General features: G+C 37.8%; 2 protein-coding genes across 3 annotated transcripts in view; both read right to left on the bottom strand.

Annotated features, from left to right (window-relative positions):
• The window catches only part of EOGT (EGF domain specific O-linked N-acetylglucosamine transferase), a 35030-nt gene extending 22115 nt beyond the window's left edge, over positions 1-12915 (bottom strand). Inside the window, exons 1-9 of one of the 2 annotated variants that reach the window (XM_046685761.1) lie at positions 12703-12915; positions 11684-11887; positions 10984-11039; positions 9087-9310; positions 7863-7963; positions 7123-7231; positions 4475-4569; positions 4026-4130; positions 732-838 (exon numbers count right to left, since the gene is read on the bottom strand). In XM_046685761.1, the coding sequence (XP_046541717.1) occupies positions 732-838; positions 4026-4130; positions 4475-4569; positions 7123-7231; positions 7863-7963; positions 9087-9296 (727 nt within the window). In that variant the 5' untranslated portion in view covers positions 9297-9310; positions 10984-11039; positions 11684-11887; positions 12703-12915. Of the gene's footprint in view, positions 1-731; positions 839-4025; positions 4131-4474; positions 4570-7122; positions 7232-7862; positions 7964-9086; positions 9311-10983; positions 11040-11683; positions 11888-12051; positions 12184-12702 lie in introns of those variants that run through there. The other variant, XM_046685770.1, reaches the window with a different exon arrangement.
• A 5459-nt stretch (positions 12916-18374) lies between these two features.
• TMF1 (TATA element modulatory factor 1) overlaps positions 18375-26936 on the bottom strand; it is a 28565-nt gene continuing 20003 nt past the window's right edge. Inside the window, exons 11-17 of the mRNA XM_046668021.1 lie at positions 24558-24750; positions 23954-24023; positions 23625-23717; positions 22613-22714; positions 22171-22323; positions 20895-21020; positions 18375-20159 (exon numbers count right to left, since the gene is read on the bottom strand). Of these exons, the coding sequence (XP_046523977.1) occupies positions 20016-20159; positions 20895-21020; positions 22171-22323; positions 22613-22714; positions 23625-23717; positions 23954-24023; positions 24558-24750 (881 nt within the window). The 3' untranslated portion in view covers positions 18375-20015. The remainder of the gene's footprint in view (positions 20160-20894; positions 21021-22170; positions 22324-22612; positions 22715-23624; positions 23718-23953; positions 24024-24557; positions 24751-26936) is intronic.

Raw genomic sequence — 26936 nt, 5'->3', positions numbered from 1 at the left:
TTGAGAGTTAGAAGCTATAGCCATAAATGGAAAAAAATTTTAATTTTAATTTTTTTCCAAGAATATACCTCAGTGCTAACTTTCAGATGAATTTTAAGCTCACTTTAGTCATGGAAACAATACCAGAAAGTTTGCCAGACGAGGTCATGGGCATTCCCTTCCTTCCCACAGTATACACAAGACTTTTACTTTTAAAGAATTTCTGTTGAAGCACAATCTAACTCAGGCGATTAGAGAAACCAGATGGGGTAAATTTAATTATAAAAGGTGTACATATACCTTCTTCTCTCATCTTTTGACTTTTTTTTTTTTTTGAGGAAGACTGACCCTGACTAACATCCGTGCCCATCTTCCTCTACCTTATATGTGGGACGCCTGCCACAGCATGGCTTGATGAGCGGTGTGTAGGTCCGCACCTGGGATCCGAACTGGCGAACCCCGGGCTGCCAAAGCGGAACGTGCGTACTTAACCACTGCACCACCAGGCTGGCCCCTCATCTTTTGATTTTGATTGAGTCCTCTGACAGAAATGCACAGGTTTCTTCTACAATACCAAAGGCATTAAACAATGGGAAGTTCAAACCAGTCCACTTCTTCAGAAGAAAGCAAATCCACTGTTTAATGTTGTACTGCTTCCCAAAAAGTCATAGGAAATCACTACATGCATATATCAAAAATGAAACAAAGCCTCACTATTGAATAAATAAATAATAGACAAATAAACTTCTCACCTGCATCCAATTTCATGAAGTAGGTTGGCTTTTCAATAACAATGTCACATTTAGCATCTTCTATAGGTCTGAAGGGGAGCTGCGTGTAGCTTTGCAGCTCAGCAAACCTGGAATCATGAATTGGGAGAGGCTTTCAAAGTGAGCCTCCTGGACTTCCTACTGCAACATTGTAACTTTGGGTCTCTTCATTAGGGGGACTTGACTTCTAGAACATGCTCTTATGAAGACATACGGAACTTCCCCAAATTACTAACATTTATATAACTTGATATTGATTTTAATGTTGAGACAAGAAACAAAAATGATTTTACGTTTCAGCCTAATGTGAAAGATAAACCAAGAACTTTCCAGATAAAGAAGAAATTTATACACTGAGTTGGCTAAATAATGTACCAGTAAAGTGGGAAGATTCAAAAAGGTTTCCTACAGTTTGACAAGGCTCAGAAGCGACACTGACCAGAAATCTCTTGTGATGGACTTCTTGGATTCTGAGAAAGATGGCATCCCAAAAATTACCCAGTGCCTCAGAAAGACAGCAGACAGCCAAGCTTCCCAGGAGAAAGGAAAAGTCTTTTTCTCAGAAACATCTTTGCACAGTTTTCTTCCATATTCAAGAAGACCACCACAAGCACGTGACAAGAGATATGTAGAGTTAACCTAAAGATCATTGGTAACTCTTCATCTTTGAGACCACATGTGATATAAAACAAATATTAAATAGATACCTGTGAAACACACACAACGCTGAAATACTGTGGTGGTTTCAAAAATATGTCCACAAATTCTTTGATACTTCTCTCATCAAGAGGTAAAGTTGAATTCCCTCCCCTTGAGTGTGGGCTCAACTTAGGGATTCACTTCTAATGAAGAGGATGCAGCAGAAGTGATGGTGTCTTACTTCTGAGATAAGGGGATACAAAGACTAGGCCTCCATCTTGGAGCATGCTCTCTCTCTCTCTCTCTTTCTCTCAGACCATGTGCTCTTGGAGAAGCCAGCTGCATGCTGTGAACAGCACTAGGCAGAAGCCTGTGTAGCAAAGACATGACACCTCTGGCCAATAACCAGAGAGAAACTCAAACTTACAACAACATGAGTGAGCTTAGAAGCAGAATCTCCAGGCCCAGTTGAGCCTAGAGATGACTACAGCCCTTGTCAATGCTGAACTGCAACCTCATGAGAGACTCTGAGCCAGAACCACCCAGCTAAGCTGCTTCCCATCCTGACTGTCGAGAAACTTTGTGAGACAATAAATATTTGTTGTCTTATCCCGCTAAGTTTTGGAATAATTAGTTAATTAGCAATAGATAATGAATACATATATACTCTGAGGAATATTTTTGTAGTAATTTGTTACGCAGCTATAAATAACTAATACAAATACACCCTAGGGAACTACCAGGTGGAATCGGATATCAAAATGTACTGGGAATCACAAGTGCCCACTGGAATACAGGAAATCCTACTACAGAACTCCATTAAGTCAAGGAAGATGCCGCACTGCAGACTGTAAAATGCCATACAAATGGATGCTAGATTATTATTCTGAAGGATCTGTTTAGCAGTAATGTTTGATCTGAAAAATTAACATTATTTAAGAATATCCTATGTGGCTTGTGATCCTGTGATTTATAATAAAAAATATATATTTGGTCTTTGTCCCCATTCCTGGCACAGAGTTCCTAAAACCCTTAGAATTTCCAAAGTGATGGGAGCCATAAAGGTGTCTTTTCTTATGTTAATGAGGTGACATTTGGACCACCTCTAAGGTTGGGGGCTGGTTGCCAGGAAAATCAACCATGTGATTAGAGGGTTGGAACTTTCAGTCACACCCCTTTACCTCCAGGGAGGAGAGAGGGGCTGGAGGTTAACTCAATCGACATTGGCAAATGACTTAATCAATCATGCCTACGTAATGGAGCCTCCATAAAAACCTAAAAGGGGGGGTTCGGAGAGCTTCCAGGTTGGGGAACACCTGGAGATTTGGGGAGAGTGGCCCACCTAGACAGGTCATGGAAACTCTGCACCATTTCCCCACACCTCACCCTATGCATCTTTTCCATCTCTATCCTTTTATAATAAACCAATGATCTAGTAAGTAAAATATTTCTCAAAGTTCTGTGAGCCACTCTAACAAATTAATCAAATCCAAGGAGGGAGTCTGAAATGGGGTTAGGGGGCAATCTTGGTGGATTGGGGCAATCTCCAGGTGGACAGTGTCAGAATTGAGTTGAATTGTAGGACACCCAGCTAGTGTCAGAGAATTGCTTGGTGGTGTGGGAAAACCCCACGCACACATTGGAACCGGGTGCCCAGAACCTTAGACTACAAAGGGGTAGCACGAGAGTTTCTTTGAGATGATAGAAGAGTTCCGTATCAGGATTGTGGTAGTGTTACATGAACCTAAACATGTGATATAATTTCACAGAATTAGAATTTCATGGAACACAGAATTCCATAGAATTTCATGTATATAAAAAAAAAATGAGAGCATACAAGCACTGGTGAAATCCAAATGTGTTTAGTTAATAATAATGTACCAGTGTCAATTTCCTGGTTTGGATCACTGTGCTATGGTTACGTAAGATGTCATCATGAGAGGAAGCTGGCGAAGGGAACAATGGGCACTCCCAGTACTATGTTTAAACTTCTGTGAGTCTAAAATTATTTTGAAATAAAGTTTTTTAAAGTACCCTAAATCCTTAATTTCTAGAGATGGTCAATTTCTTGATAGACCATTGAACTAGTTCAATATGAAAAATGTTTTAAATCAAAATGTGTTCCCCAATTTATATAAAGTTCAAAAAGTTGATCAATGGTGGTGAAAGTCAGCGTGAAGATGGGAGTTGTCAGTGGGAGAGAGCCTGGGGTGCTGGTGATGGTCTGTTTTGGACCTGGGTAAGAATTACACAAGTAGGTTCGCTTTTTTAGAAACCAAACTATACACTTCTCTATATGCTTGTTATGTACTTCAATAAATGTGCATTTCTTTTAAAAATTTGTTCCCTAAGACACATGTAGCAATTATGAGGAGTGAACAAAAATTCATTTTTTAACTGATTTTTTCTTTCTTAGCAAATGGTAAGTACTATATAATATATCCTAATATTTTATAAATGTATATTTAATTCAGATACAACTGACAGATTCACTCTGTAGCCACCACTCCCCGGAAGCTCGTGCCAAAACATCTACAAATGAAGCAACATTTCTCATTTGAAAGTTCCTACCAAAATCTTCAAGTGCCAGACATAAAGGCAAATATTTTAGAAACATATTTTTAAAAAAAATCTTACCAAGACTGCAGAGGGCTCTTGCGCTGACCTTCAGACATCAACGTACGAATATCAAGTTTACAGTGTCCTCCAATTTCGCCACTCTGGAAAAAATCTTCCTTAAATCTGATAGAAAACAAAAAATTAAGTTGAGTTCAGAAAATTTTTTCATGACTCAAGCACATGGGTTGTAACTAAGGTGGTTTACCAACTTCCAAAGCCAGTTTTTCATTAGAATTTAACTCGTTATAATAGAATATTTCAAATGTATACAAAAGTACCAGAATGGTATAAGAAACTGATGGACCCATAATCCAGCTTCCCAATAATCAACTTATGGCCAATGTAGGTCTTCCATCCCCCACCCCTTCCCCAACCTCATCACCATATTATTATGAAGCAAATCCAAAGCACACCCCTGGACCTGAAAATATTTCTTCATTAGATTTTAACATCAACCACTTAAGTACCTGTCGTGGTTTCTCTGGATGTTTCTTAAATCCAGATAGAGATTGGCTGCTCTGCAATACTGAAGATAACGGGAACATACCAGACTTGAGTCATTCTGAAAGAAGGTTGAGAAAAAAGAAAGAAAGAACTCCAAATATTAACATTTCAAGGACACCCCCAGACTTGCTAGACATGTTGACAGCATGTACACCTTCAGGTCCAAACCACACAATGTGAAAAGGAAAGCTCCCCAAACACTTCTCCTCTTTAAGGATTTCCTCCTCCCAGAAGACTGGCCAAGCATAGTTTTGCCAATTGGCACACTTTTAGGTTACTGTGAAGAAGTCCCAAATGTTCTATATATACTTTTATCTGCTCTGGATTTTATTTATAGATTTAAATACCATTTTATTATTTTTCCCATAACTCCCAATGAATACAAGGCCTTAATCTTGACCTGCATGGGGTTCTGAAATCCGGAGTTGGTAATTGATCAGACTCTGATAGCACAAAACTTACCAAGGGAGATCTCGGCCAGGAAAGCATTCCACAAACCACCTTGGGAGAGGTGTGCACAGTGGGGTTGTGGCTCTTTCCCTGCCCTTCCCCCAGGAACAGCTAGACTCCAGCCAAAGTATGCAACATACGAAACAATGTCTATTAGAGGCACTGTGCAGCAGTGCTAGAACTTGCTAGAACTGCTTAAAGTTCGATTACGTGACATCCTCCAAAAGCACTAGAGAGCATATATTCAGTTTTTTAATGCAAGTGAATTTAAAAACCTTTTTTTTAATTTTCTAGATTGCCTGGAGATAATGGAGACTCCTGAGATGTCAGAGACTTGGCCAGGGTTCAAGAACATTGGGAAATAATAGGCTTTGACAATAAGTACTGACAACTCCACAGACCTTTAAAAACTACTACTGAGCCCTCTGCTGGGAGCCAGGCCCTGCACTGAGCATTTCTATATGCAGAATCTCATCTCAACCTTACTACAAGCTATGAAACAGGCATAGCTTGAGAGCAGAAGAAATTGAAACATGGAAAGTTTGGGTGCCCTGTCCGAGAATCAGGATTTGAACCCTGAAGGGTGGAGCCTGCTCTTCTACTGACTACTCCAAAACTGCCTCTTGGCAACGTGTTCATCTTACCCACTGAGTGCCAGGTGGTATGGTCGAAGGCACACAGAAAAAGATCTGCATTTTAAATCTAGATGTCTAATTCTACATGGCAGCTGTGTGGTCTTGGGGAAGTTGCTAAACTTCTCTCAGGACCCTGTTTTCTTCTCTGGTCAAGTGGCATCATTAATACCTGCCCTGCCCATCTGCTATAATGCTTGTGAGAATCAAACCAGCTAACATACAAAAGCTTTTCGCAAATTGTAAACAAACATAGAGCAGTATGGTGGGGGTGTTTCATCTGTCCCAAACTACTCACGAGGGAATTTATAAAGATGCAATTTATCAGTTTATCTTCTGAACCCTTGTACACTGATGGTGGGAATGAAAACTGGTGCAGCCACTATGGAAAACACTATGGAGATTCCTCCAAAAATTAAAAATAGAGGGGCCAGCCCAGTGGCACAGCGGTTAAGTTCACACGTTCTACTTCGGCGGCCCGGCGTTCACCAGTTTGGATCCTGGGTGCAGACATGGCACCGCTTGGCAAGCCATGCTGTGGTAGGTGTCCCATGTATAAAGTAGAGGAAGATGGGCACGGATGTTAGCTCAGAGGCAGTCTTCCTCAGCAAAAAAGAGGAGGACTGGCAGCAGATGTTAGCTCAGGGCTAATCTTCCTCAAAAAAAAAAATTTAAAAATAGAACTACCATATGCTCCAGCTATTCCACTCCTGGGTATTTATCCAAAGAACATGAAAACACCAATTCAAAAAGATATATGTCCCCTACATTCATTGCAGCATTTTTCACAACAGCCAAGACTTGGAAACAACCTAAGAGCCATTGACAGATGAATGGATAAAGAAGATGTGGTAGAAATACACAATAGACTACTACTCAACCATAAAAAAAGACAAATCTTGCCATTTGTGACAATACGGACAGACCTTGAGGGTATTATGCTAAGCGAAATAAATCAGACAGAGAAAGTCAAGTACTGTATGATTTCACTCATATGCAGAAGACAAAACAACAACAAACATATAGATAAAGAGAAGAGACTGGTGGTTACCAGAAGGGAGAGAGGGAAGGGGGCAGGCAAAAGGGGTAAAGGGGAACACGTATCCAGTGATGGACAGGAACTAGACTTTGGGTGGTGAACGTGACGTAGTCTATACAGAAGTTGAAATATAACGATGTATACCTGAAATTTATGTAATTTAATAAACCAACGTTACCTCGATAAAAAAAATAAAAGATGCGATTTATCAATTTATCTTCTTTAGCATATGTCAGAGGGAAAAATTCTAAACCTCGTAATATTTTAACAACCTCAAAATATGACCGTCTGATATATGTGTGAAAACAAGGACATGGCTTCCAAATGAAACAGAACAACTTGGTTTTGGAAGTTAAAGTTTTAAGCCAGTAAAACATGAGAGTGAGGGATTCCTTTCAGAGTGCCATCTATCTTGTTTTTACATTATGATCTAAACACTGTGAGTATTTTTAAATAAACACACTCATTTACTAAGGGACTAAACACTCACCACTTCCTTAGGCTGGCAGAGCACGTGCAGTTCCTCCAGCCGCTCTCCGGCGTATCCAAAGTCAGCTTGTTTCCAGAATATGTCCTGGGCTGATTCAAGAGTGTCTGTCCTATTTGCAAACAAAACGATTCTGTGATTTTTTTCTTTTTACTTTTTCAGGACCTTGAATTTTCTTTCTAAACATTAAACTGCTAGAAGTCTGTCGTTGCTTTAATTTTTTTAAAGTAAACTATCATAATTTTCCTAAAACTATCCTCACTAAATGAAGTTACCAAAATAAGTTATTTATAGACTTACTCCCTCACAATAAAAATACACAATGGAAATGTACGAAGTTGGGATCATCTGGAACTGAAGACAATGAAATAACTACAGTTAATTACTGTATTTTCTTTACCCCATTAACCTTGCATGTACTGGAAATACTAATTATACTGAACTCTCCCCTCCAGAATGAAGAGGAAACCATCAATTTATCTTCTTAGTGTTTGTTGGGGGAAAATATTTTCTGTGATCCATACTGTCTTCTCCCTCTGGCAGAGGAAATGACAGATATTTCTGTCCCGGAGGTGACGGACGGGGGAGGTTAGTCAAGTTGAATTCATGACTGTGTAAGTAAATTAATAACTGAAGGAATTCCTGTCTAAAACTCAAAGAGTCTAGCTGGGACCTGGGGCATCAGCATACACGGCAGAGAAAGCTGACTTAAAGGGGAGAAGGGAGTCCATCTAGAAACTTACCATCCCATGTCGACATAGGTGCAAACAGGATAACCAAACCTGAACTCTGGTTTGCAGGATTTCTCATAACCCCAGCAGTACTTTAGATTTTCTAAGTGTTTCTAGAACATAAAACATGTACATTTAGACTGGTCTCTCTTCTTCCGACATTTAGAGAGGACCCTTAGATTTTTCCATGAAGAAAACAATTCCTTATAGAACTTTCATTTTCACATTTTACAATAGGTATTCATGTAATAAAAATAAAGAGAGTAAATTCTAAGAATAGCATCTCAAGGCTCTTAACAATTATCTTCAATCATCACCCCCCTGCCATGTCTGTCCCCTCACCAAAATTTGAGGCTTTACCTAGATAGACTACCAAAGACCACTTGAATTGGAATTTCTGGAAGTAGCTAATGCCTTTCTCAGTAGGCAAACTGATTCTAAAATCAGTCCCTAAAGAGTCAGATAAAATGGAATTTCTATCACCAAAAGAATCTTGGCTAAATTGAAGGGATCAGGAACTTTACTCATCAATCAAGATCAGCAGAGACCCCACAAGACAGTGACAGCTCTGCGGCCCTTGGAGGACACAGCAGCTGCTGTTGGCCAGTGAGGTTAGAGGGCCCTTCAGCAAGGCCCAGGAGCAGCACTGGTCTGTTCCCAGGTCTGCTTCTCCATATGCTTCCTGTGCCAGCACCATGGGAAAGGAAGTGTCACACAATGCCTGGCTTTGATCTCTAAGGCCTCCCTAGACGTCTTAACAGGCTCCAATTTGAGGCCTTTCCAACAACTCCAAAACAGAAGGAAGGCCACAGGAACAGTCTTAATCACAGGGAGACAGAGGCGGAGGTGTTGTTACTGAAATTAAGTGCTAAGAGACCCTCTTCAGTGCCGTTTAAGAAAGAAGAGGTGTGACATTCTTTAGTTACCTTTAACTAGATATTCTTTTCTGTATAAAATCTAATTTGCTTCATTTACAGAGTATACAGATAATATTGGCCGCCTATTTATTTTACTAGTGATTTAGATTTTAAATGTCACTCTTGTGAGTGGGACATAATTTGAAGCAAAGTTTAGTCACTTAGAAGCGTTAGATGAAATACAATGATTGACTCACGGTTACAACCAACAGATCAAATTCTATTTCCAGGTTCAAGTCACAGAACAGAACTAGTAAGCCAGCCTAAATGGCACCCTTTTAAAAATAAACAAATATTATTTCTTCAAATAATAACTTACCTTATAAGGACAGTGCGAGTCTTTCTCACAGACCGTGGCAATATGCCCATTATTGTGCAGAAAGAAGGGAATGTGCTCTTCGGGCAGGCGGATGCTGGCATAGTTAAACAGAGGTTCACCTGGAATGCCATCAGCCTCGGGGGAAGCCTCAGCTTGGCCACTCAGTGGGATGTCATGAAGTAATACTCCAAAGACAAGCAGCATTAACATAGCAACCTCCAAACCTAGAGATCAAATTGAAAACATCTTCGTTAAGACAGAGCCTTTAAAAGTCAAAGGGTTCAAGGGCCAAGTATAATAGCAACAAATTTTGTTGCATCACCGAGTAATGTTCCTTTATTTAACCAATATTTATTGTGCATGTGTTATAAGCCAGGCACTGTGTTGGGAACCAGGTATACAGGGGTGAACCAAACAAGAAACCCCTGCTCTCATGGAGCTTATAACCTAGTGCAAGAGACATAAAAGAAACAATCAAATAAATAGACAACTTCAGATGATGACAAGAGCCGTGAATCAAATAAATCAGGGGCTGCCAAACTTTTTCTGGAAAGGGCCAGGCAGCAAATATTTTTGGCTTTTCAGGCCACACCGTCTCTGTGGCAACAACTCAACAGTGCCTTTGTCAGGAAAGAAGCCACAGCCTCTGCTAAAGGAATGGGGTGGCTGTGTTCTAAAAAACTAAATGGGAGGAGAGCCTTGAAATGACCCAGTTTGCTGACACCTGAATTAAAGTAAGGTAATATGATAGACAATATAGTATGGTGGTTAAGAATATGGACCTTAAAGCTAGACTCCTTAGGTTTGAATACAGCTGCAGCTTCCTAAGCTGTATGACCTTGAGAAAGTCATTTAACCTTTCTGTGCCTCCGCTTTTCCATCTGTAAAATGGGAATCATAATAAACCTTCCTCATAAGCCTGTTGCGAGTTAAATATTGATAAAGTGTTTAGATGTACCTGGCACATTAAATGCTATGTAAGTATATATTAAATAAATGTTTAAAGCTATGTGGGATGGGGTGGCGGTTGGGGTTGCTAAATAATAACATTTGAGCTGAGACTTGAATGATAAGGAGTGGGGAAAACATGCCAGGGAGAGAGAAGACGTGCGATGGCTCGGAGCAAGTGCGTATCTGCTGAATAAAAACTAATAATCACAATCAGTCTGTGAGTGTAAACTATGTGCTAGATACTCTTCAAAGAACCAGCGATGATGCAGTGAACGTGCAGTTGAGAACTAAACTGTGCCTTTGTGAAGCTTACATTCTGGTGGGTATAATAACAACCTATGATAATAATAACTAAGACTTAGAAAACTCCAAAAGTGAAACCCAGGCAGTGTGCCTCAGAGACGGTGCCCTTAAATTCCCCCCGTCCTGCCTTAGTCTTGTGAAAGGAGATAACGGCCATGGCTGTTACTGCATTTCTAACTCACTCCACAAGGATTAAATCTTAGACAGGATTTCTCCTATAGATAGCAGAAAATAATCATGCCTTTCTGGATTCACCTTAGTGGTATCTTTGCTCTATTCAAAAAAAAGAAAAAAAGTGCTCCCTCCCCTGGCTGACAGAACCATATTACACATTCGCTGTCACTGGGGCAAACTGGAAAACCCAGCTTTCAAAATCAGTCTTCATTGACTATGGGCCATGACAACGCGGCCTTTAGAAATAGACTGCTATGTGTGAGAAGAAATCCTTTTCCCCTCTAGAGTGGTAAATATAGTTACTCTTCTTTTAGGTGGCTCTGAAGAATATATTATCTGTTGTAAAGGTGATCCAAATTAATATTTTTAGTTAGGACTTTAAGCCAACAGTGAGCTGATAGCAATTTTACAAAACTTAAAAATACATATTAATAGTAACAGTGACGCTCCTTAGACTGAAAATACTTACCTCTTTAATCCTCAGAACCACCCAGAAGCTGTTGTGAGGCTTCAGGCATTTACAACCTGTCAGAAATGAAACATATTACCTTAAAAGGATGCTACAGTAGACTAACATCCAGGTGATATTTTGAACTAAACGAACTATTAAGGGAGAAAATAATTTAATGAGATAACATGTAAGCAGGGGGCCTGGCATTTAGCGAGATCACTCCTACGCAGAAGGCGAAGCACGTGCTCATCTTTGCCTTAATGAATACTATACTGCTAAAAGTTACAGGACCACCCACAACGTGGTCACTTAGACTAGATTCCAAGGGTGAGCAGGAAGGACACGGTCCTCTTTATACAAGCATCAGCTGGTATGGCCAACCCGACACTTCGCAGGTAAAGCATTCCCCGGAGCCAACGACTTGCCCTGAGCCCACTGTAGCAAACCTGCTCAACGAATCCCAGGGCTCCCTGGGCCTCACTCCTACCTGAGCCTGAAGGTTCTCCAGGCAGGAACTCTCCTTTGCTCATCCTTCCCAGTTATAAAGTCATTACTATGATCCAGCCCTAACCTCTGGTTATCCAAGTCTATTGTCCGCGACTGAGCTCTAGCCAGAACCAAACCCAGCGATCCATGGAGAAGGAGTAACGCTTAGGTCGTGGGAAAAAGCTAAAGACTGAGATCAGAAACTTGGCTTTTGCGGAGGGCAAGTACGCACTTGCATAAGCTAGGTGGAGGTGGCTGCTGGTGCACGAAAGCACAGCCCCGGGGCGGGCAGAAAGCCTTTCCGGGGCTGAGTCCTCTCGCTAGGCCCCGCAGGGATGGGTGGGTGCTCTTCTCCAGCGGCGGAACTACTTTTTCTTTCAGCTCCAAACAGCGGGCTCCCTCCACGTCTGTATTCCTTGACTGGATTTCCACAGGCCTACAAAGAGGGAAGGAGAAAGGGGAGAGCCTGAAGATGATGAGAGGTGAAAGCCCGAGGCTGATAGGGACCACAGCGCGTGAGACGGGGCAATGCTCTGCGACAGAGCTTGGAAAGTTTAAAGGCAGTGGACAGACGAAAAGTCAAACGCATCTGAGACTCACAACGGCTCGTAAACGGCTGGCCCCCACGAGTGCGTAGGTCTCAAGCTCAGGACAAGGCAGGGGGTGAGAAAGGGCTGGGTTGCCCCAGACGCCGAGGTGGAGTCACCAGCCATCTGCTAAAACGTCAGTCCGGGACCAGGGCGCCAGGGCAAGGGGCGCGCGCCCCTGTGCAGCCACGATGCCGTGTGGGGGTCTCCAGCCCAGGCGCCGCCGGGGCTGCTTCGGGGGTGCAGAGATCCTCGGCGACCGCTCGCCACCCGGCCCCGCACCCCGCCCCAGGTCCCCGCCGCGCCTGTGGGGAGAGCGGCTCCGCCCCGGCCTGGGAAACCGGTCAGTGGGGCGCCGGCCGGGAACCGGCATCCTGCCCTGCGCCCGGCGGGCTCCCGGGAGCCCTGCGCGCCGCTGCAGCCCGGTGGAGGAGCCGAGCGCCCGGGGCCCGGGAGTGCCAGGGCCGGCTTCCCGACGCCCTCCTCCCCGGCCCGCAGGCGACGGGAAGGCGCTGGAGGATCCTGGAGAGACTACAGCCCGCCGGGGAGCCGCGCCGGGAGCGGGCAGCGCGCCTCCCGCGCGCCCGGGCGGGAAGGCGCGCCGAGTGCAGACCCGGCGGGAAGGCGCGGGCGAAGGCTCCGCGGATCGCCCGGCGAGTCCCACCTGGAGCCGGGGGAGCCGGGGCTACCGAGGAACAGCAGATGGCTTCGCTCGGGAGAAGAGTCGTCATAACCGGCTCCTGCCGCTCACCGGAAACCTCCGGCGCCGGCGCCGGGCCAGGGGGCGCCAGGGAGCAGCCGGGCCACCTTGGCCAGCCTGCGCGGGGAGGCGGGCCCGAGCCCCGCGAGGGGGCGGTCCCGGCGGGAGCCGGGCAACACCGGGCTGGGTAGGGACTCCGCGCGCGGGGCGGGACGCGGGGCCCGCAGGGAGGGGGCTGGGAGGGCCCTGTCCCTGGGCTCTGCCGCCAAGGTCACTGTCAGAACCTGGGAGCCGGCTACCTAAGCAGAGCTAGACAGATGGTGCAGATTCTCTGGAGTCCTCGCACATTGTATAGTAGTGTCCTGGCTCTCTCCTTACCGTGCTCTCCCGAAACTCACCAAGTTCGAATGCTACCCTGTGGAGTTTGATTTTTATCGTTTTATTATTTTATGATTATTTGAATTATAATTGCTTATTTTTATTTTCTCAGGATTATTTGAACGCGTATCTCCCACACTGTCTTCTACTCTTGGCACCGTTGGTCCTGCTGTGCTGTCTAGTACAGAGCACAGTCGAGTTGATCATTAAATATTGATTCAACTTGAACTGGTTAAAGGAAGGTCGATACCATCAAAATAAATTTATGCTCAGACATATAAAGTCACCAGATTAAGTAGCATGATCATAAGGAAACACAACGTTTGCTTCCAAAGGCTTACATGCTTTTTAAATAATAATTCTTAAGATACTGTTAGGAGAACTGTTACAAGTTCCAGAGGTAACCTGCTAAATTAAGAATATTATCTAGATTTTTTTTGCGAATAACAAAAACCACATACAGTATTTAACGTATGCCAAGCATTATTCTAAAGTACTTTACAGTCCTAACTTACTCTTTATGTAAAAGATTTTGCCTCTAAGGCAAGCAAGTACTGCTCTGTTATTGCATACTTTGCCCACCCCCTACCAATAAGGACAGTAATTTTTTAAAGTGCGTTATCAGCTTACTTGCCACCATCCTATTTTTGTCACGCACAGGAAATGTAGCTTTCCTGTTAATTCAAAATGAATGGTGGTCATTTAACATAAATTTTTAAACAAACTGGTTTGCCACTGAGTGGTGTGCAGTAAAGATATACATATAGTACATAAATATATATATATATATATTTTAAGCCTAATACATGAGAAAGGCTCCTAAAAATAGGTTAGTCTTATTGCAAGGACATACAAGCCAATTAAATTGGTGTGACATGCACATGGTGCTATTTTAAATGGCTACATATTAACTTATGGTCATTCAGACTCAGAGGAAACAAGATAAGGGGCTTTAAGAACATGAGATTTGGTTCTCTTATACTGCCAACAGCCATTCTCAACACAGAATTCCCCCCCAAATATAAATCAATGTTAAAACTTAATTTTAAATTTTCTTCAAATTGACATTACAGTAAACTCGAAAGTCTACTAATAGGAGACTACTTGAATTGACGATGGTATATCCACACAATTTAGAACAATGCAGGTGTAAAAAAGAATTGAGAAATATCTCTATACACCACAGGATGTATCACTGAGTGGAAAAAGCACAGTGAAAAAGGATATGTAATATGCTATCATTTATTTAGGAAAGGAGATATGTATATAGTTGTTTATGCGCTCCACTTTGGCAGCCCAGGGTTCACTGGTTCAGATCCCAGATGCAGAGCTACACAGCACTTATCAGGCCATGCTGTGGCGGGCATCCCACATATAAAATAAAGGAAGATGGGCACAGATGTTAGCTCAGGGCCCATCTTCCTCAAAAAAAAAAAAAAAAGCCAAGAAACGATAAACGCTGTAGCAAGAAGCACCCCCATGCCCAGATTATGATCTCTGCAAACCATTTCCCATTAAAAGGAACACAAGCTCCACAGAAAAATGGATAATCTTAGATATGGGGCAAGAAATGTACAGGGAGAACCTGAAAGATCTTACATGAGGAAGCAGGGAAGCAATCAAAGGTGATGAGGGTTATAGCAAAAGGACTCAGAAGCGGGTAGGGAATGAGTACAAAGGGTTAAGGGGAGCACTTATATGGTGATGGACAAACAATAATGTACAACTGAAATTTCACAATATTCTAAACTATTATGACATCAATTGGAAAAAAATCGCCACCAAAGGAAAAAGAAAAAAGACTCAGGGACCAATTTGAAAGGCTGCCTCTGGCCAAAGACAGGATAATTTAAAGCATCAATAAAGGTAACTGTAATGGATTGAGGACAAATATATTTAAATATCATATTCAAGAAGATCCAACCAACCAACCAAATACACGAGCCCAAACCCTTATGTTCATCTCTCATGACAGAAAGGAACCGACTCTTACTGTGAAAACTAGTAAATAAAGGAAAAGAATCAAGTGTATTTATCCTGTCTTTCCTCTATGAATTGGGATGCAAGTAACCAAATAGTTGATGAGGTAAAGTTACTTTTTACAGAAACAGTCCATACTTAAATATGATAATCAAACCGTATGTCTGAAATTTGCTTCACAATAGTCAGTGTAGGTTGGGAGGAAGCACAAGTGAGATATGAATGAAACAAAGTAGACCAAGTGTGGAACACTATTAAAGAACATCTGTTAATGAGTATATGGGGATTCATATTCTGTTCTCTTTTGTGCACGTTCGAAATTTTGTATAGTCATAATTTTTACATTGCATTCCAAGTTTGTTAAATGTGTTTTAAGTTTGTTGCTCATACACTGCCATTTTGGATAGCCCACAAAGAACGTTAGAAAAATACTGAACTATCAGCAGACGGTAGTTTATTGGTTCTCTGATACATGCAACTGCTTAAATATAATTCAAAGGTACTGAAGTTTTAAGCAAATAAATTTTACTAAAGTTGATTTTATGCTACAGTTGATCTATGTGAGTATGATTTTACAGAAAAGCAGTAAGAGAAGCACCACCATATAGTTAATGGTTCAGAGCATGGACTCTGGAGCCAAACTCCATCAATCAGAATTCCAGCTTTGCCACTTACTTGCCCTACGACATTGAGCAAGTTACTTAACCTTTCTTCATTTTAAAAATGGAGATGATGGTATCAACTTTAACAGGCTGATTTGGAGATAAAGTGCAATTCTGTTTCCAAAATTCTTGGGACCATTTGTGTTCCTGAATTTTTTTTTATAGAATAGGGTATGCACACCATTCATTACCTAACACCCTCCTTGTACCCTGGGTCAGCATCCCATAATCTCACCCAGTATTTCTGTAGCAAAAAGTTTGAGTACTCTCACTAAGTAAGATAAAGTCTGTAAATAGCCATGTCAGTGCAGGTCAGGCTTTACCACTAAAGCAGATGTGACAGCAAACTTATAAAAAAGCTATTTGGTTTTCAGAGCTTTCTAGATTTCAGAAGAGTAGATAAGAGATTATGATCCTATAAAAATGATTTCCTTACACAGTAACAAAATAAGCAATGTGTTTCCTACTACCAATATGACCACAGATTTTTGAGGAACATGTATTTTTAAAAATTAAGATAGTAATTTCAAAAGAGGGGCTGGCCTCGTGGCCAAGTGGTTAACTTCGTGTGCTCCACAGCGGCGGCCCAGGGGTTTCGCCGGTTCGGATCCTGGGCGCAGACATGGTGCCGCTCATCAGGCCATACTGAGGTGGCGTCCCACATGCCACAACTGGAGGGACCCACTACCAAGAATATACAACTATGTACTGGGGGGCTTTGGGTAGAAAAATGAAAAAAAAAATAAAATCTTTAAAGAATAAATAAAATCTGTAATTTCAAAAGAAACAAATGGGCATGGCATTGTATACAACAGATAGGAACATCTCCATCTACCAGGCTCTGCCCACCACTACCTGTAAAAGCAAGAAGACAGTTTCATATTTAGCAAGCAGAAAAACCTCTCATTACTGTCTTGCTTAATATTGCAGATTCTAAAATTAAATTTAGCTTACTTGGGAATGGGGCAATATGAAGAATAAACACTGGACAGCACTAAGAGTAAATTCTCTTCATCACAATTGTGGGTTACTGAAGCATTTTCGTTTTGTTTGTTTTGAGAAAAAGTATTTAAGTATTAAGAAGAAAGTTATTTAATTTTCATTCCATCTTCTTCAACGATCCTGACGTGCAAAAAAGTAAAATGGATATGTGTAAGGCAATAGCTTAAAAGTACTTTAAAGGATCAAAGTTGCAGAGTTCAATAGTACAAGCAATATGAACTCAAGAATAGAGGTAACCTTTTATCTGTTATTTGAATAGAAATATAGGCTTTTAGAAGAATATCTTGATACTATTTATGATTTTTAAAAGATACAAATCATCCTGTAATTACAGTTAGTTACAGTAAGTAAATTCTTAAAAACATATCTTCATTAGGAAAACTACACTTAACACTAATACTACTCAATAATATAACTCAGAAAATTGGGGCTTATCCTCATTTTCTTAAAATATGAATTCTAAAGTTAAACAAGTTATATTATCTTCATAAAACAATACTACCTTCATTCATTGGTATTGACCACTCTAAACTGTTAAAAATGAAATACATTATTACTATTTTAAAATCTTTATTCAAATCAGATCCATGCTTATTATTTACATTATCTTTCATTTAGAATTAAAATATTATAATATCAATCTGTAGTTTAAATCATACTTTTAGTCTTTTACAAAATATGAAATTAAAGCTGTTATAGTTTAAAACTGAATAGAATAGGGGAAATTAGATTTTTTAGAAATTGAAAATGAAAAATTATGATATACTAGGACATAAAAGTATATATACTCAATAACTAGTAGTAAAACAAGATAAAATATCTACAGTTATTTTCTCTTTTTTCTTGTGGCTATTTTCTAAATACTATAAATCATATACTTTTAATAAGCACTTGAATAAAACTTTCAATTAATAAATCAAATGCCAATTTAGGAATCATGAGAAAAAAATTTTCCTCAACATTCTTTTCACTTATTTAACTACAAAAACTCATGTTTCCCTAGGTCAGAAATTATTCATATTTAGAATATCTTAAAGCACAATATAGACACATTTGATACATTCCCATATGCTAAACATCATACAACTGGAAGTTCTCAAAAAAAGAGGCAAAGGAAAATAAGGAAATAGTAGTCTCAATTTAGCTTCCTAAGAGTTGGAACAACACCTATAGTCTGTGCTTAATTGCCACATATAAAACAACAATATTCACACCTCTTTTACTTTTATATTCTTAAAATTGTTATGATTTGTAGTATTTTCCTGTTTTCTTTCAAGAATGGAAACATCTAACTGCAAACAATTTTCTTATGCATTAAAATACAAATATTATCTTACTAGAATTTGGATAGAGGAGTTTTAATGACAGAGCAAAATACAGCAAACAATATTCAATAGGTACTCTGCTACTTGGAGTTTTTCAAAGAAACTGATTCAGTACACCTTCTCAATATAAATATAAATGTATTGAGAGATCTAAGTGTATAATAATCATACTAAGATCAATATATGATTATTAATTTGAGAATAAAGAATAACATGGTAATATACAGCCTGAGACTTAAATAGCTGCTTGTCATTTTTAAATTAAATAAATTGAAAACACTTTAAAATCTTAAGTTGAATTGATTTTATTAATGTTGATAAGGATTAAGAGAAAAGAATGTTTAGTATTAGTAAATTGAAAGGTATATGAGTTTTATTTCAATCTTTTCTCCACAATTGAAGGCTTTTTTTCCCTCACTAATGTATATTTTAAAAGAAAAATTTCATAATTCCTAAACCTCTAGTTTTCTGATTCTGTATATTTTTTATTGCTATCAGTCTTGTCATTCCCTGTCAGCCCCTGAATATTAAGAAAAAAAAATCAAGATGACAAAAAGTTATTACATTGCTTTTTACCACTAAAATACAGAAAATTAGTTTTATGAACCTGGCTCACATTGAAAGAATATTTATTAATGCTACAAATCAGAGATCCAATGACAGAAATACTGTCTGAAATACAAAAAGAACAAAAATGAGGTCACTTGAATTGCCCTGAAAAGCATTCCAAATTCATTAACATGGCTTACTTACAGCAATATTTCAAAGTTCTACTGTTTAAAATTTAACTAAATTTATTTGGAAGAAAAGGCAGCCAAATGACTTTCAGTAATAAAATGTATCAAAATATTTCACAAGTCTAAAACACAGCCCGGTTAACTTTTGAACAAACATTTGGAAGAAGGCATAGCTATTTTTTTCAAGTTATTCCACACTATTTTTGTGTTTAAAGGTTCAAGAAAAAAATAAAATGATCAACTACACAGAATTGCAAAATGCCAAATTTAAATTAACTCTATACTTTCTCTATTTTGTTATGGATATTCTGTAATAGCAAACATTCATTTTTAAATATAAAGCCAAAAATAAGGCTTTACAAAATGTGAACAATTTTTAGAGAAAATCATATTAATAATTTTATTACTTTTGACTCATTTTATAAGGTAGTAAAACAATACCTCTTCAAAATCACTTAAGTGTTAGTGATACCATCACAAAATTGTTTTTAAGTCAACTTTTTCCACCATCCAATCATGCCTTCATAACTTTGAATAGCTACAGCTTTCGAGATAGTACCAAAATTTGTGGAATCTGGGGGAAATAAGTTTTCAGATCACAAAAATTTTAAAGTTTAAATTATTCATCTTTTAAACTTCAGACAATGTCAGTGTGACTTCTACTTTAAAAGAAAAAAATTAGTTCAAACTGTAATAACTGCAGGTTTAATAATTTTTTTACTTGATCCCTTAATGTCCATTTTCATGAGTAGTAATTAGAGATTTAATTGTGGAAGATTTCAAAGTTTCAATATGTTAATATCACTCTTTAAATGTTTTCGATATATACAAACAGATACAAATTATAGATACAATTAGTTATATATCTACAATACATATATGAACATCATTCTCCTTCCCTAACCATATTGATATGAGGATAAAGTAATAAATCTCTGTGCTATTTAAGGCAAAAAAAAAGAAGGATGCTTTAAAAAATAAATCTTTAAAGAATAGTCTCAAAAATAAAGTTCAAATATTGCACAAAATAATTTAACTTCAAATATTACTATATACTATAAAACAATTTTTTTTTCAATTTTTGAACTCTACAGTAAATTCCACTTTCTAATTCTATAAAAGAATTTATTGGAAGTCTGCATTTAGATATTAAATGTTTACATTCAGTTTGATAGGAATGTCATTTTCAGAAGTTAACTGAGCCTTTGTCTTAAAAGTTCATCTATTTGAGTCTTATACATATTTTTTACATCTTCAAGATCTAATCGAAGTTCTTCTGCCTCTTCTGCTTTTTCTCCATACATCTGCAGAATAGTGTTGTATCTTTGATCCAAATCCTACAAAAGATATTTGTTACAATTTTTTAGATAACTATACAGAACATCTTTAATTATTTATTTCATAAATGAGTCACCAGTAAACACACGACAATCTAAATAAAAGTATATAGTCATATCTTATAAAAATTAAACTCATAATCCAGTCTTTTGGAATAAATAGCAAGTAAAAGAATTAAAAACAAAAACAGCTGCTATCAATCTTACTATATTTCTCCACTAAATCTACAATTCTCCCCATATTTAATCTATCTTTTCTCCCATTAATTTAAGTACATTAGACCAAATTTCAGTATTTTTGTTTCATTGTGGTTTAAGTACTACCTGGCATTTACCCCAGAGGAAAAGCCAAAAGAAAATATATTCTCATTTATGGCTTAGCAGTGACTCATAATACCAAACTTGCCAATTGTGATGATACATACAACATAAATGAAAAAAATACTACTAAAGTTATGCAAAGTGCAGATTATAAATGAGCCTTGGCCAAATAAAATCTAGTTATTTTCCTATACTGGGACTAAACATGATTGTGAAAAACATTTTGAATGTGTAATGTCACAGGCAAGGTAAAAGATTTACCTTTAAAGTTCTTTACTCAAACATTAATACTCTTTAATTTTCAAAGAAATCATTAAAATATACACATGTGCATTTTATATAAACTAAAAATATGAGATTTAATGTAACTGGATTAAAATTCCTTAGACTCATCCTTAAGTGAAGAATACTTACTCTCAGCTGAGTTCGAAGTTTGGGTATCTCCTTCACTTTCTCTTCAAGTTCATCATTTTGATTTGTTAATTTAACTAGCTCTTCAGCCATTATTGAGCGAGTTTTTTCTAGATTGCTGATTTCTAGCTGAGAAACATAACCAGAAAGTAATTTAAGTCAAAATATATCTTGTTTAATATTCCCACTAATATAAACATAATGTATTATTTTTGAAGAAATAGATATGTCAACATATAAAGTAAAATGAAATAGTGACCAAAAAAAGTTCCAGTTTTCCTCAGAGGTATACCATTCAAAGGTTTACTACATAAGAGATAAAGAATAAAGAAAATCCAATCATCTGTTTGAAATACCCAACCTTCTATTTTTCTCTAATTTTGGAAACAGCATAAACTTCAGTTATTCTAAATTACTACAAAAACTCAGAGAAATAAAAACATACTTTAATGTAGCCCCAACTGTGTAGGTCAGATCGATAGAATCTATCGTCACTACCAGAAAGTTAATTTGGGGCCTCAAGTATAGCATACTGGGCTACACAAACATAACAGATACTAAGATTATTCTGATCTATTTTTTTCCCATTCAAGGATGTCTTCTTTAATAGAGTAATATTTTCAACTAACAAAAATCATATAATGGGAATAGAAGAAGAAAGTTTTACCTCTGAGTGTATCAACTTTAACACTGAAAATAGGTAAAATGCTTTAACATTTCTGTTTTAAGTTTTTAAAAAGCAAGGGAGGATGAGAGGATGCTCCCTCCCCACTCACGATGCTGCCTTTCATGTGCAGGATGTTGCAATTCTAACCTCTCTCATCACCTTTACTCATTCCTCACAGCGGGAGCTGGAGCAACTCATCTAAGTGGTAAGACTGGGAAGAAGAAGATGGGTATGCTCAGCTCAGCAATCTCCCTTTTTTTCTGTTTGGAAAAATCTGCCTGCAAGGAGTTCTCTGCTCCTCCATGCGTCTAAGTCTTACCTGGGCATGCTACAAGACAGGGGGAGGCATACTCCAGCCCAGCATTTCCTGACAGAGCAGGGAAGTGCCTAATTCTGGCAGTCTGTCAGCAGGCTCATTTGGCTCTCATCCTTGACTAATTTCTCCAACTAGCCTTTATCCTTAATATATGTGATACATTTTGGGCTTCACATGCCACTATTACATTTCATTTTTCAATTTGCTCAGAATTCAGGTGGACATAAAGGGTGCTACTTTTATTGGGCCTCAAAATTTCATTTACTTCTAAATAGCACATTTAATTTTTCCAATACCTGTAAATGGGTAATTTCTCCTTCCCTTAGCTTTAGCTGAGACTGTAGATTTTCAATAATGCTTGATCCTGCTCCCATCCTTACAGCATCATATAGATTGCTTCCATTTGCCGATAAAGACATTGGTCCAAATGAATGATCATGAGGCTCATCCTAAGTTAATTAAAGAAAGCACATACAGTTCTTCAGTTATTATAGATTGTGTTCCATCATAAGGTTCAAACAAAATGGTTCTGTCAATTCTTGCTTTAAAATGTCTATGACTTTCTTAAAGGCAGAAAATCATCCATATTTCCTCACTGCAATTAGTACTCCTTCACAAACATGCAGATGAATTGCCTAAAAATGGCAAGGTCATGGTGAGAGTCAAACTGCTATCTGCATATTTCCTTTATCATTATTCACTTTAAAGACTGAACACATGTAAGAAATAAAACATCACCTGAGACATGAAAGATGTCTGTAGCCCTGCCATATCAACTCCACTTATTGAACTCGAGCGTGACATTGTGGGAGTGCTAGAAACAGAAAATGGCTTCCGTTCCTTTGAGAGTTAAAAAAAAATTCACTTCAGATTAAAGAGTAAAATAGATTAAAACAGGGATAAATAGAAAAAGCAGGAAACTTTCCTAGGACTAACAACAACAAAGACTCATTCTAATTTCCCCATAAAATGTTACTGATATGATTTCTGAAGTCTTATCAAAGGCACAATATTTAAAAATTTACATGTGTAAATAGACTTGGTCAAATCATCTCAGGACCTATTTATATTTTAACAACATAATGTGGTTTATTTTTAATGGAATGAGAATGTTTTTGTTGAAACAATTGTATGAACTGCTTCATATTATACAACATATCACCAATTAAACCTATTTCTTTAGAATCAGATTACCAATGAGTTTTGCAAACCATAAAGGTTCTGGCTTATCCATTTTATTTTTAGTGTATTTTTTTTAATTCCAAATAAATTCAAAAGGTAATTCCAATTTACACATAGGTAGTTTTAAAACATTTAATATATTTAATAACTACCAAGTACACTCCAATCTTTTAAACACAGGAAACTCGCTTTAGAAAAATTACCTTCATTAACCAGAAAGAAAGTGAAGAAATCAGTTTTACTCCTAAGGTGCCTATGGGCCAAATGAGGTGCATTAGTTTCAGTGAGAGACCACAAAATTCATTTAACAAGGGGCAAGAGTTTCTATAATTCAAATCCTTTTTCTATAATTCGAATCCTAGAAATCACAGATGTCTTTGGATAAACTCAAATTACTTCAGATCCACCTGGGCAGGACACTGATCACACTACCAGAATTCATCACTGTACTGATTATAGACATAAGAAATGGTATTTATAAAGTATAGCCAAAATTACAAAACAGTCAATGATTAATCACAATAGGTACTAAGTAGTTACCCCAAAAACAAAACACAAAATTCAGTACCTTTTCTTTTATTGCTTCTTGAGTGAAAATTGCTTTCTTCCTTTCTTGTTCAACTTTCATTTTTTCCATTTCTAACTGACTATTCAACAGTGTCTAATGGAGAGAGAGACAGTTAGATGATTTCTGTGATAATAATTCATGCCATCGTTAATAAGTCAATCTCAAAGTTAGGAGCGTAAAGTATAGACTCCTATTTGTTTTACTACTGAAGACCAAGTTTCAAAAGCAGTAACATCACCCATTTCATCTTGTTTTCTCTCTACTTCGCTATCACCCCCAACCATTCTCTAATGGAAGCCCTAAAAAGTGAACAAACACTAATAAAATACCTTTTCTTTCCTTGTCTCTTCAAGTGTTCTTACATATTCATCTTTTAGGTTTTCTAATTCAATCTGGTACCTATGAAGCCAGGGATAATGAAACAAAACAAAAAAGATGAAGTGAGTACAGACTATTAAAAACTAGCTACATCATTAAGCCTTGTTACATATATATACATATATTACAAATATAATTTCAGATAGATGGATTTTATGGATTGTGGTTTCCAAAGAACCCAGACATTTATTTAGAAAGACCGGAACACTGCGAAAACCCCCCATAATATAAAAATAACTCAAAAGAGTGAGGTCTCCAAACTATCTTGTGGTTACATATTCCTTTAAAAAAATCTGATTAAAGATATGAATCCTTTCCCTGGAAAATGCAAATATATATAAAACATGCCACACAATTTCAGGAGCCTATGTAAGGTTCAATGAATCCCAGTACCCTCTTGCTATAATATCCTATTACTGATGACTGATTTTAAACACTAAAAGTATTTATTTTTAGTTCTCAGTGCTATGAAGCTAAAAGCCAACAATATATTTTTTTTAAATGCTTTAAAAATGTCATGAAACTACCAAGAATAAAATCAAGAAACATGCTCACCTATGATTTTCATCCTCCAGTTTTCTTAGCCTATTTTTCTCTGATTCTAGCTGGGCCTGACATCTACTGTTTTCCTGTCTTAAGAGAGAATTCTGTGACTCCATGGAAGACATCTGAATTTTGTTGGCAAGGAGTTCTTCTGTAGCCGCACGTTCTCTTTCTACTGCTGCTGCCAACAAGGTCTGGGATTCACCTGATTGTAGAATAAAAAAGAAAAATCATATTTACACATACCCAAGAGACCAAGATACCAAGTGGATTCTTACTTTGAACTTTTAAGGTTGCAAGTAGCCACACTTAAAACTGGTAACTACTTATTGCCTAAGGTGGGAGTGCCTACAGAGACAAAAGAACCAGTCTTAATCTATACCTGCTTTATCATTTTTTTCCCAAAATATTTTAATTTGAAAGTGGAGTCATGTATTAAGAAAGTAGTGGATTAACAAATGATGCTTGAACAACTGGACGTCCATAGAAAAAAAAAACCCAAAGCCAAAAATGAACCTCAAACTAAACTTCACATCGTATATGAAAATTAACTTAAAATGGATCATAAACCTAAGTGTATAACAAAACTATAAAACTTTCAGGAAAAAAACATAGGAGAAATCTTCACGATCCACGAGTAGGCAAAAAATATTTACGTTTGATGCTCAAAGGATGACCTATGTAAAGAAAAATGGATAAATCGAACTTCTTCAAAATTTTAAACTTTTGCCCTAAATGAAGAGGATGCAAAGACAAGCTACAGATTAGAAGACAATAAATGCAAACCACATATCTAAGACTAGTATCTAGAGTATATAAAGAAGACTCAAATTCAACAGCGAAAATACAAACAATCCAATTAGAAAATGGGCAACAGATATGAGAAGATATTTTACTGGTGAGGATGTAGAAATGAAAAATAAGCCCATGAAATGATGTCAACACCATTAAGCATTAAGAAAATGCAAATTAAAATCACAATGAGCTATTACTACACATCTGTCTGAAGGACTAAAAGAAAAAATGGGGACAACACAAAATGCTGGCAAAGATGTGCACAAACTGCATTACGCTCATACATACTGCCACTTTGGAAAACAGCTTGGCAGTTTCTTGAAAAACTAAATATGCAATTACCCTTACAACCCAGCAGTTGAACACTTGGGCATTTATTCAGAGAAATGAAAACTTATGTTCACACTAAAACCTGTACATGAACGTTCAGAGCAGCTTTATCTGAACAGCCAAAATCTAGAATCAGCCCAGACACCCTTCATCAGGTAGATGGTTAAACAAACCATGGGAAAACACACAGCAATAAAAAGACTAAATCACTGATACACAGAGTAACGTGAATGAGTCTCCAGGGAATTGTGCTGAGTTAAAAATGCGAATCTCAAACGTCATATCTTATACAATTCTATTTATATAATATTTTGAAATGCCAAAATTTTAGAAATAGAGGACAGATTAGTGGTTGCCAGGAATTTGGGGTAAGGAGGGAGGGTATGAGGGTAGTAAGTGTGGTTACAAAAGGGCAACGTGAGGAATCTTGACTGTAGTGATGGATATATAAACCTACAAAAGTGGTAAAATTATATAGGACTTAATACACACACAGAAACACACATAAATGAATACCAGAAAAACAGGTGAAATCTGAATAAAATAAGTAGATTGTATCAATGTCATTGTCCTAGTTGTGATGTTATACTATGATTTTGCAAAATGTTAACATTTGGGGATATTGGGTAAAGTGTGCAAGAGACCTCTCTGTATTATTTCTAATAACTGCACTGAATCTAAATTATCTCAATAAAAAACTTGTAGTAAAAAAAGATGAGTGGAGAAGATTCTGAAATTTAACCAAGGTAAGAATGCTCATATTTTTCTCCCTACCAAAGTAGACATAATAACATCTCTATTTTACATTTTATACTCTATTCCATACTGTATCAGTGCTCCTATTAACAGCATTATATGGTATGCTTGTCCTGTAGCTTTGCCTGTATTCCAGCATAATACCACATATCCTCGAGGGTATGTAGACTCCAGTCTAAAAACCACAAAAACAATGGCTTCTAGTTTTCACTTATTGCTAAATAAATATTTTGTTTTAGAAGGTGTCATTTTCAGATGTCTCCTATTTCATAATAAATTAATCTCAAAAAGTTATCATAGATAAATGACAGACCTAAAACTTATACCAACAAATTAAACAATATATAAAAGTTCACCCAGTTCAGTGATCTTTTTTTTTTTTAAACTGATGAATCTTTTTCCAGACAAAATCTTATGTGGAACTCAAATAACAAAAGATAGATGAAGGAGGCACTAGCTCTATGAAAGCAGTCTGGAGAGAGCCCAGGACTTTATTTATTGAGCTTCCTT

Source organism: Equus quagga, chromosome 1 (genome assembly GCF_021613505.1).
Source record: "Equus quagga isolate Etosha38 chromosome 1, UCLA_HA_Equagga_1.0, whole genome shotgun sequence".
Lineage (NCBI taxonomy): Eukaryota > Metazoa > Chordata > Mammalia > Perissodactyla > Equidae > Equus > Equus quagga.
This window is presented reverse-complemented; position numbering and strand designations above follow the sequence as displayed.